Source organism: Hetaerina americana, unplaced genomic scaffold (assembly GCF_022747635.1).
Source record: "Hetaerina americana unplaced genomic scaffold, ioHetAmer1.1.p SCAF_8, whole genome shotgun sequence".
In the NCBI taxonomy this organism is placed as follows: domain Eukaryota; kingdom Metazoa; phylum Arthropoda; class Insecta; order Odonata; family Calopterygidae; genus Hetaerina; species Hetaerina americana.
The window spans coordinates 72,703,345-72,714,996 of record NW_027287427.1 but is presented as its reverse complement, the minus strand read 5'-3'; the positions used below and the strand labels follow the sequence as shown (position 1 = coordinate 72,714,996).

The following is an 11,652-nucleotide window of genomic DNA, read 5'->3' as shown; positions in this document are numbered from 1 at the left end:
AAGATTGAAATACTGATGAATTCTTTTTTAGCATTAGAAAAGTTTCCAAGCAATTCATAGTATTAATAAAACTTCTCAAACGGAATTAATTCTTTATGGCTAATAGAAATGCTTTCAATGAATGTGTTCTTTTTTTCCAGATTTGTGACCTGCCACCGTAAAGTGAACCCGTGAAGGAGGAGGTGGGACGTTTTATTTAAAATAAAGGGAATAAAACGTGGTAGGGGTGTCGGTGGATGACCTTTTTTCCTCTCTGGGAAGAAGAGACAGAGGATGGGCAGGTCGCCCGCCCATCTTCCCGAAACACACGAGGGGGAGACTGTCAACTCTTTCGGCCGAATACACAGGACTCCTCGTCCACCTCCTCCATATTCTCCCTCCTCTCCCTCCAGACCCCTACATCCCCACCGATTACCCACCCCCAACTTTTCTCTCACCCTCCACCCCACTTCTCATCCGCTCTTCTCTAAGACGCCCGGAGTTCTTTTCTCTATCTCGGACGGAACCGATGGGTCCCTAAACCCAGCTCCCCCGGCCTATCTCCATTACCTGTCGGGCGTCTACCAATCCGTGCCCATTTCTCACCCCCACTTGAGCGTCCAACGGAAGTACTCCAAAATGGTAAGCCTTTGATTAGGACAGCCTCTTCAGCATCTGGATAGAGTGGGAGGGTTTTTTTAAGGGGATATGGAGGAAGAGAATGATGGCAAGCGCATGTGTGCGAGAAAAGGATAGAAAGAACGAATATACTTGTGTAATGCCCAGTAATTTTTCCCCTCGAGAATATTACTTTTGAAGAAACTAAATAAAATTTATTTTGCAATGGATTGAAATAAATAAACATTGAGGAGCTAAAAAAACAATTTGACACTGGAGGCGACCTACTTCCAACGATCCTCCGCTAGATGTCTCCCTTCTCGCCGCGACGGGGCGCGAGCGTCAGTCCCCTTCACGGTGGCGTAGTTAGGCATACCCGCGTAACTCCGGTGAAATGCGCATGCGTGGATATTCAGGCGGGGGGAGTATTTAAGGGAAGTGGAGTGGGATGAGAGGTGATGAGGTTGAGGGGAAGGGGAGAACGAAGTATTAGGGGGGGATGGGGGGCTCTCTCTCTCTCTCTCTCCCTCGCTATCTATCTCTCTCGCGGCTTCGAGTCAACCTCCCCCTTCCGCCCCCACTCCATCCCCACCCACCTTGCCCTCCCCCCCTCCTCCGCAGACCGTTGAAGGGCCTCGTCCCTCTGTCGGTCGACCGGGGAAAGTGAGAGAAGTGAGGGCGAAGAAGAGCGGATAACTTTTTCGGCGGCAACGGAGGAGAACGCGGCGACGATTTGGGCAAAGGGCAAAGGGAGATGGAAGGGAAGAGACGGAGGGAGAAGAGAGGTGAGAGGTCGTGTGGGGAGGACGCGGGTGTGCGATTACGTACTTGACGAGTGAGAAGAGCGGCCGTCCGTTCGAGCGCATTACGTCCCTAACTCCGCGCAAGACAAGGCGGACGGAATAGGAAAACCCGGTATTAGCGGGTGAAAGAGCGCGTAACCGCGAGGAAGAGAAGAGGGACACCCGGTGAAGACTGAGGAAGAGAGGAGGGAGAGAGAGAGATTAAGAGAGAGCAAAGGAAAAGGAGCGAGAGAGGAGGGAGCGAGAAGGAGAAGGAATGGGGGAAGGAGTATTAAAGGGGGGAGGGAAGAACCTCCCTCCCCCTCGTGCATTTTAGCCAATGGGAGATCGGGAAGGAGGGGTTGAGATGAGGAAGTAGGGGAGGGGTAAAGTGAGAGAGAGAGAGAAAGAGGGGAAAGGGGAGTTCGCCGCTCCAGAAGGAAGCGGGGCCATCTACCGCACGGGAGGAGAGGCTCACGAAATTTCGGGGGGACTCCGAAATAGAGGAAGGAAAATTACGCGGGCGAGCGACGGAGCGAGGTAGGAAAAGGGAGAGAGAGAGAAAGAAGTAGACGGGGAGGGAGAGAGGGGGTGGGAAAAGTGAGAAAAGTGGGGAGAGGTCGAAAAAGGAGAAGGGACGTGGAGGGAGGAAGACGTGTGTGTGTGTGGGAGTGGAGAGGGGAGGATTGGTGGACAGAGAAGGAGAGGGGAGGAGAAGCAGGGAAGGATAGCAGAGGAAGGAGAGAGAGAGAGAGAGAGAGAAAGCGAGAGAAAGGAAGACAAGGAGCCGTGCGCGTGGAGGCAATCGGGAAGGAAGAAGAAGGGAACGTTGATTATAACAACATCAACAATAATATTAATGCAACTACACAGAATGGGAGGAGGGGCGAGTAGGGAGTAAATCGGACGGGGGGGAGGGAGGTAGTAAGAAGGGGGGAGAGGGGGTGAAGGTAAGCAGGGGTGGTAGGTGGGAGGGTGCATAGGCATCCCTTGTGCCGGTGGTGGTAGCGGTGGTGGTGGTGGTTTGGTGCGCCGTGTGTGTGTTTTTTTTGCGTGTTGGTTTGTACCCCCCCATAAGTCACCCCTCCCCCCCCCCAAGGGTGTGGAGGAGGCAGTGTCAGAGGTGACTCTCTCCGTCGACGACGGACGGACACCCCCCTCCGCCCCCCTGGGACGCGCCGCCGCGACGCCGTCCCCGCGGAGTCGCGGCGAGACTCGACCCCTGAGCCGCACGAGGCGAGCAGGAGGCGCGCGGAGAGCAAGCGGAGGACGCCCGCTCTCTCACAAGCGGGAGTGAGGTTAGCCGCTCGTCGGCGAAGGGACGACCGTCTTCCCCAGGGCCGTCTCCAAGCCAGACCGCGGTGGGAATAGGGCAGCTGATCCGGCAATCGGTGGAGAGAGTGTGCGAGGGTGAAGAGCCCGATTTCGCCGCACGCTTCCTTCTCTCCCTCCCCCTCTTCGCCCCGTATGCCTCGGCCGCCGTGTGGTGCGACCCGACGGCATGGTGTCACCCCCCGGTTGACGGCCACAGCCGTCTCCTCCACCCCCGTATTCTCCATTCTCCCCTCCCGCGCCCCCCCGGAGCCCACCAAATGAAGTCCGGTGTGATGATGTTGCTGGGACACGAGGCCCGTCGTGCGACGGGGAGACTTAGGTCACCTTGGTCATCATCATCGTCGTCGTTATTGTTGTGGTTGTGAAGGCGGCCGGATCCCCGCTTGGCCGGCGGCAAGAGGACAAGGTCCCGGGGGGAGGAGGGACAGACTGTGTGGAGGGGTGGAGACGGAGGAGGAGGGATGTGATATAAGGACGAGATGGCGGTGGAAGTGTCGTGGTGGTGGTCACCTTGCAGACTTCTGCTCTCCCTTTTACTCTCCCTCTCGGCCACCAATTTGGCATCCAGGTAAGTGATAAAGCGTTCTTGTCTCTCTTTCCCCTTCGCTTACCCCCAACCCCTCTACCCAACTTCCGTGCACCTTTCCGCCACTCCCACAATATCTCCCTATCGCATGAGGGCTCAAAGGTTTCATATTTCCCATTCCAAACATTTTTCGTACGTGAGGTAGTCGATTTATGTCACACTCATCCTACCCCGAGCTGTGCCGACGAAAATTTGTCGGGAGCAGAGGCCGGAGCTGCCGAGAATCCCGTTTGCACATCTCCCCTCGAATATTTCCTTGTGCTCCCGCTAACGAGCTGTGTAGAAATATTCAAATTCTTGACCCCGAGTGGGTAGTTTTTCCTAGCACTAGTCAGATGGAAATTATTGATATATTTTCCTTGAAAACTCCTGAATAATTGGAAACAAAACATTGCGGGTTTACCCTTTAAATATTATTCCCGAGATCATTGGGTACGTACGGTTTTATGAGAAAAGCGATCGTCTTGTTCTCACGCTGGAAGAGTGGGAGAAGAATAATTCTCACCCTTTGTCGTACAAGTTTGATTTGAAACATCAAGGGTTTGTATGTAGTTTTAATTTAAACTACTCCTTACGCACGTTTATGTGATTTTAGCAACATCGGTTTCCGTGTATACTGGTATAAGTTTTTTAAATAGTATGGGGGTGTGTTACAGTTAAAATTGATATAATAAACTATCCCTAACGTTATCAATTTTGCACCAAACGTTCATTGAAGCCAAATCACATTATTATTATGAAAATGTGACTATTATGAGCACCAAGAAACTGAAGATTTTCATTAATAATTTCCAAAACTCAATTGCTAACCAACAGCATGTGATCTTTGATCCCCTGAGTGTGATGTGAATGAATCTTAAAAGAGTAACTAAAATGCAAGGTTTCTTCCACAGTATTTCATTATATGTTAACGTAAAATTCAATGTGTTATTTCTATAGATTCAGGAGCTAATTTATGTTTGCACATCACAATGAAATTCTAATTCATTTATTACATTAGTTAATGGCAATATTATTAATCCTAGGAAAGATCATGTGATACATTGCCACCTAAAAAAATGAAAGATAAGCTTCCTTTTATTTATCTTTAATGCTACAGAAAACGCTTCAAATTCTCTATTAATATTTAGCTATCCAACTCCAATTGCACACTAATTCTAAAAATTTTAGCTTAAGCACGTTCTTCAATAATAAGGGGGAAGATATGTATCATAATACTCATATGTGAAAATAATTAACTGATGAGAATCTCGAGTGTCATTACTTTTCACGTTATAATACAAGTTCTCGTTTTTTATGCTCATTTATCACAAAGAGAGGTCATGTTCCTCCTTCATACAAACTCCCAGGAAAAACTCAAGCCAACTATGCATTGAATAGTGACAGCTGGCGACGCTCGTGAGATAAATCAATATCGGGCTAAGCTATCCTGATTGAGCAATTTAAGGCTTATTTCTCTGGCATTAGTCAACCTACGTTCTTCTCTCCTCCATGAACTAATTAGCAGGTACACATATTAGGATCCCTCTTCATTCATTCCTCAGCAATACATCTGGGAACTGATGTACTCGAGATCATGACCATGAATTGGAAGTTGGCACAAATCCGTTTTCCATCATGTACCTCGGGACAACCCTAAGCGTCCAGAGTGCCATTTTCTAAGTTTTTTTTAAAAAAAAAGAGACCAACGCTTTCCCGGTTAAATTTGGATTCACGTGAACGTCGACTGGGAAATTCTTCCCTGAACAACCAACAAAAGGACGTGTCCTCGCGACCGAAAAAAAACACGAAGCGATGGAGAAGGGGGTGGAGGTCGAACAACGATAATCATCTGCACACCCTTCTCCAACCCTCTTTCCCCGGCGAATCTCACCTCCAGGCACCGGTAAACACAACCCTGTCAACCCGCGTTCATAATGACAGGGCGTTTCAATCGGTTGTTACGTTCGGAGGAGAAGGAGAGTATGCAAAGGGGCTCATGAACCGGCAGGGTGGGAGGGGGAAGAGGAGAGGGTAGGTGGGCGGGAGGTCAGCGGGGAGCGATTCATTCGATGCTGCGAGGGATGAAAGAGAAGGTTACGTGGGGGTGGAAAAGGGGTGATGGGGGAGGGGATGGCAACTGGGGGGGCGTGCAGAGAGATGGGGGGGTGGATCAGGAGGGGGAGGGAGTAGGAGAGCGGGATGGCCGACTGCGGCTGGCGAGGCGATATATGGGTGAAGGATAAGAGGCTGCGAGGAGGGTGTTTGCGGGGCAAAGGAAGGGAGGGGGTGCTGTGCTAAGTGGAACGGCGAGCACGGGGTGGGGTATAGAGGGATGAGGGAGGGTGGTAGGGAGAGGTGTGGTGGATAGAGAGGAGTCCAGGGTGTGGGAGGAGGGGTTGGGTGGTCTCAGAGGGGTGGAGAAAAGCGCAACGGTGGTATGTGAGACCAAGGACGTTGACGAGGAGGGCGACACCCACGATAAGGAGAGAGAGAGAGCGAGGAAAAAAATAGAAAACCGAACACACACACACAAACCAACAAAACGTCGTTTTTGCAAGAAAACTTTATTACTACAAGTCTTTTACGTGCGAAGCTAATTGGGCTAATGCTTTCTCTCCTCCGGGTGATCCCTTCCTCTGAGTACTGGATTAAGAGGGAGTGTTTATTCGTCAAAGGGATATAAGTATAGGGGGTGTTATAAATGCGAGAGCATCAACCCTTCCGTCCGCACGGTGTTCCACCTCGACCGGCCGAGACACCGTCCACTTTCACGGGGACGGAGAAGGGATGAACTCCGCGAGGGGACATGGGAAATGATCCTGAGAAGAGATGAGGACACCCTATTTTTTCACCTTCCCTCGACTGAACGGTGAAAGAAGAAACTGATGCAGAAATATCACCGCCGGGGATAGTTCAGGGCCGTGCATAAGAGGAGTGCAAGGGACATTTAAAACACATTGGACACGGACCTTGAAGGCTAGGTAGGGGAGAAGTCTAGCCAGGGGGAGGCGGAGAGAGGGGATTTGGGGGGGGGGAAATAGGAGGAGGAGATTTGTGAGATTAATTAACCAGGCGGTATTACAGCCGGCCCTCTTTGAACCTCGCGCACGTCAGTAAGGTATGGGACAGTTTCCGTGGTGACAGGTAGGATTCATTAACAATTTAATTACCCATTACAAACGAAAATGTCCGAAAGGTTGACGCCGAGATTAAATGAACATGGGCATTTAAGAATTAAAATCCATCTTGGTTAAGCGCTAACAGTTTTAAAGTTTTGCCGGCTTGTTGGAAGTTGTGTACTTGTTAATGTTTATATATTTTGAAGAGAAATATACGTGTGTGTGAGTATATATATATATATATATATATATATATATATATATATATATATATATATTTATATACATTCAAACACGAAAAACCAGCCATATGGCGAATAAATACTCCTTCACATTGATACAGATGTAAGGAAAAGGGATTGGAACAGCACAAAAGGGAAGACAAACACAGAAGAGGTGGAGAAGGCGGAATTGAGTAGAGCGCAAGTGCAACAATATTTACTTTACCGGGACTTTCGACTTGCCGAGCATCGGCCCGGCAAGTTGGAGGATCCGCTGTATAAGTCCCGGTCAAGGAAAGGAAGGCCATTTTTGCACATGTGATCTGCTTGATTCCGTCTTCCCCGCCTCTCCTGTGTTTATCTTTTACATGTATTCCTATCCCTTTTCCTGGTATCTAAATCTAAATCTACATCCATGTGATTATAGTTATATATCATGGGACGGCACAATAGAACACAAATAGAATAGCAACATTTAAAAGGAGACTCACACGGTAAATTGTTCGAGCTTTCGGCCCTCTCAGAGGCCTTCTTCAAGTCACTTACGTCATTTAGTCACAGTTACGATTAATAAAATAAATTTAGTCATCGCTAACGGGTTAAATACTTTTTAATACTATAATCTCAGTTGATCTTTTGGATTTTCTTCCCAAAGAAATATTTCTTTCCTGCTTAATCCCCTGGGCTATACTCCATAATACTACTCCATATACTCCATACTGCTACTCTGGGATATGCATACTATACTTCCTCGTCCTAAATTTCAATGCAAGTGCGAATGAACACGACGGAATGATAAGATCACACAGGTCACGACTTCCACCTATCTTCGGTGAATACATCTCTCCGCAGATATATACAACGTGAATCTTAAGTCCGGACGTTAAAAAAAATGCCGAATGGAATGATGAAGGTTTTCACATAGCGAGGGTTAACGGTTACGAGAATCGGGACGACATCTTAGAGCGTCTATTGCTTTCGCATAAAAAGAAAATCTTACATCGAAGGAATGAAACAAAGGGAGGTTGAAAAAAATGTAAGTTAAGCGAAGGAAGACTCCGTCACCATTATTGCTATTTCCTTTTCTCTTTTCCTCACCTCTACTCATCATCACTGTTTCCCACCACCGCTACTTCCCTTCCCACTCTCTGAACACATACTCCACCCTCACAATCATTCCCTCCCCACAATTATTTCCCGCGCCCTATTCCTCATTCCCGGAAAAACTATTGCCATCTTACTACCTCCGTCATGCAGTCCTCGCGATAGAAGTGTTCACTTCATGTCCATAACTGTAATCATTGCCACCCCCCCTAATTGTTCTCCTACTTTTGTCAAAAACATCAGTTTTCCTAGCAGAAAATAAATTACTAAATAATGCAGTGTCTGTACTCTGAAGAACCGATTTATATTCGAACGCACCGAAGAGAAATACTCATTATCTAGCTTACTGTTTGTCAAGAAGGTGGTAATTTTGAAGCACTTCGACTTAGCAGTTATAAGCACCACGAAAACAATAGGGTATATATTCATTCATATCATACAGAATTTATTTAAAAACGATAATGGTTTTAATGAATGTTTCCCTCCAACAAATTCAATCCTTGCAATGATAAAACAGGGTTTAAAAGCAGAAGTGGATCAAAGGAAACTTAAGCAACATGATAAAGAGTTTAAACTGAAAATTCTGCTGAAAATATCTCTTGATGTAAAGTAATGTTGATTAAAAGATCGTTCTAAGATGCATGGGGTATCGCATATTGAAGGATATTTTCACTGATATTTTAAAATCAACATTAACAAAACAAAGTGCATGGGAATATGATAAAAGGCCAGTAAATAGTAAATAGCTATGAATAAATCCCAACTAAAATAGCTTATCAGAGAAAATATTTGTAACCCGAACATCAGCTGGGAAGAGAAAAAAAACTACGGGTAGGCAAAACAGATGGAGATACTGATAATTCTGCAAACCGATTAAGTCTGGATACGGTAGTTCTATTAACTCATTTGGACCAAAGTAAACCTTAAACTGGGTCATCAAATGCAATCAATAGTTATCAATAATGACTTGGTCTCTATAAGATTACCATTCTTCTCTACCTATATTTAAATTCCATCATAGCTCCTAACGCCCATTATAGGCTTCAAGTAGCATATCTTTGGCCTTTCTCTGTACTTTTTCTCCTCTCTACTTTTGTTTCCTTGGATTTTGTTCGTCAGTAATCTATCCTGCCCAATCTATTTCCCTCATCTCCTCGTGTATTCTTACTCCATATTATTAAGTCTTTTAAGCAATTATTCTTATGTTACTCGGTCTTTCTACCTTATTGTCATCCTTCTTTCGTAGCAATACATTTCCATTGGCTCCAATATTATTTTCTCTCCTCCTTCCCTCTTATTTCTTATATTGCTTGTCCATGCTCCCATCGACCAAAGACTCACATCCATATAAAAGAGTAATCCATGCATTACCTTTAACAATCCATGCATTGCTTATTTATATGTATAACAGTACCATTTACTATTATCAATCATGCAGAAAGCCTTCTTCGTCCCTCCTATTCCGTTCAAAACGCCAAGAAAATTTTAAAACCAGAAACTGAGCAATTAAAACATGGAAACAAGTTGTTGGTCATGAACACAAAGTTCTCTCATCAAATTAATGCAGGAAAATTGAGTTTTTGGAAGAAAAATAAAATGTACCGGGTCGACGTTTAAAGTCCGCAAACGATAAAATTCGAGAGTTAATGGATGTCAAGATGTAACAGTCAGACACTACAGAAGCTAAACAACTTAAATGGTACGGACACATGAGACGCATGGCAGAGGAAAGACCTAAAAATATATATGAATGGACTCCGACTGAGAGGCGTAGGAGAGGACGGACGACCAAGAAATAGTTGGAAAGCAAAACAAGCACTGGAGAGTAAAAAGGTTAAAGGAAGAAGACCACCTAGGTGGAAAAAATGGCAAATGGAATGCGGGATACAGTTTTGTAGACTGAAAACCGTACACCTAATGAAATAAAATCTTTCTAAAATTTCATTTTTGGTACATTAGATATTTACAATTTCGGCCGCATACTATGGTGGAATAAATAGTATCTTACATCAATCTCGATTCTACAAGTCAGCTTAAAAGTTCCCCAATAACAGACTTTTCACTGATACATAAATATTTTCTATTATAACGTCCTTTGTAATGTAACCAAGTAACAGTTTCAACATCATTTATTACAGCTGGTAAACTCCGTGTGTGCAAATTAAAATGTTTTTTATACTGATAATAATAACTTTGAGAAACGGAACCCAGATATTTGGTATTTCTTTCATATTTGACACCATGGTTTTCGTTATTTTATTGACTCCAGAGCAATGCTTCTCCAACTGTGTCTACTGTCAGATTATATCTAATAATTAGTCTCCGCAAGCGTCACATACATATGCACTATGTCGAATATTTTTCTGTCCCCATTTTCATTTTTATTTACCGACACACGGTTGCCACAGCCCTTCATCGATAATATTCTTGTATATCAAATTTTTTCATTTACTATTGCGTGTGGTTTTAATCATAAATTTAGGTGTTTATAAGTAATTCGTGCAGTCATTTGTGATCGGAGATTTTCCGATACGATTCCCTATAATAGGGCATTAATGATAAACTTTGAGCCAAATCCAAGGCAACATAAAAATATCCAATCAATTAGTATTTAGCTCTAAGTACTCAATTAGAAGCCCATTTCGCACATTTTACGCCACCCCACGGCCTTTTGTCAACTGTCCTTTAGGTCAACTATAAGAGAACTAAATTTATTTGGAGACATAAATCAGCGGATTCCTTGAATTAGTTGATCTCAAAAAAATATCTGTCACCATGGTTAGATTCAATTGTTTTTTTCTTAATTTAAGTAATAGGTTTTGATAATAAGTATTAACTGTGAATCTGAGTTAAAGTTTTTAAATAGTAGATCTTCCGCACAAGCAGAGTTTTCATGAATTTACGTATATTGATTTGCATAAATGTGTATACATTAGTGCACATAAAAATACATATTTGTGTATACCAAGCCGTTGGCAGCAGCCACGGACTTGGATTGTTATTTAAAATAATTTAGCCATCAAAATTAAGGGATAGCAGAGATTGGAAACACGAAAGGTCACGTAAAAGATATGTACCATACGCAGCTTCATTCCACCTTCAGCATAGAATAACACTGTACACGACTATATGTAAATGGAAAATCGTGATGGAAGTTTTTTATAGCCGCTAAAAAGCTTTTTTCAATTTCTTCGCATAAAACCCTAATTTTAAATATACATTTAATCTAGACTGTATCAAGCCAAAAAACACGGTTAGTAGTTCTGTTTGAACTGAAGTTCATATCCGTGCTACTTAAAAGCCACCAGTGAAGCATCAAAACACTTCAAACGATTGTACTCGTATATGATAACGTGCCCATTCACATTCCTGAGCAATTGCTAAAGGTCTAATATTTTCAATGTCAAATGCAAACTAACGCGATAAAAAATATCAATCCGAACATTAATATCGACCGAATCAGGGCTCCTTTAGACTAATTCAAAGAACTGTCGAGGATGTCACGATTGTTACTTTAATTGAGTCAATCTCTAATGTTCACCAATGTGCAAAACTTTCAAAGTGGATAAAAATTATTAACCTCCACCGAGACTCGAATCCGGATACCCTCAATCCGTGGCAGAATACTTAAGTTAAAATTTACTTTCAAATAGGACGCCTCCGTATCTTAATTGTTAAAAGCACCCGACCGGAAACCGATTGGATGATGGGTTCGGTCCAATCGAATGATTTTTTTTTGACACTGTTGAAATTTCCGCATTTCTCCACAACACCTATTTTACACGCTTACCCTTTATTCATCCGTCACTATGTGGAGCCTTTTAAATTGGCGACTTAACCCCATCGTGTCCCCTCTAACAAGAACTAGCCTCTCTTTCTCTCTCCCCCCCCCCCCTAATTCCACCCCAACTCAAACCGACATCCCA

The 11,652-nt window shown here is 44.3% G+C and overlaps 1 protein-coding gene across 3 annotated transcripts in view; it reads left to right on the top strand.

Annotated features, from left to right (window-relative positions):
- The first annotated feature begins 2,386 nt into the window (after window positions 1-2,386).
- The window catches only part of Lcch3 (Ligand-gated chloride channel homolog 3), a 159,106-nt gene continuing 149,840 nt past the window's right edge, over window positions 2,387-11,652 (top strand). For all 3 annotated transcript variants that reach the window (XR_011702829.1, XM_071596730.1, XM_071596729.1), the window contains exon 1: window positions 2,387-3,282. Coding sequence is in view for 2 of the 3 variants with exons in the window: in XM_071596730.1 (XP_071452831.1) it covers window positions 3,194-3,282 (89 nt within the window). In the remaining variant the exon portion in view is untranslated. The remainder of the gene's footprint in view (window positions 3,283-11,652) is intronic.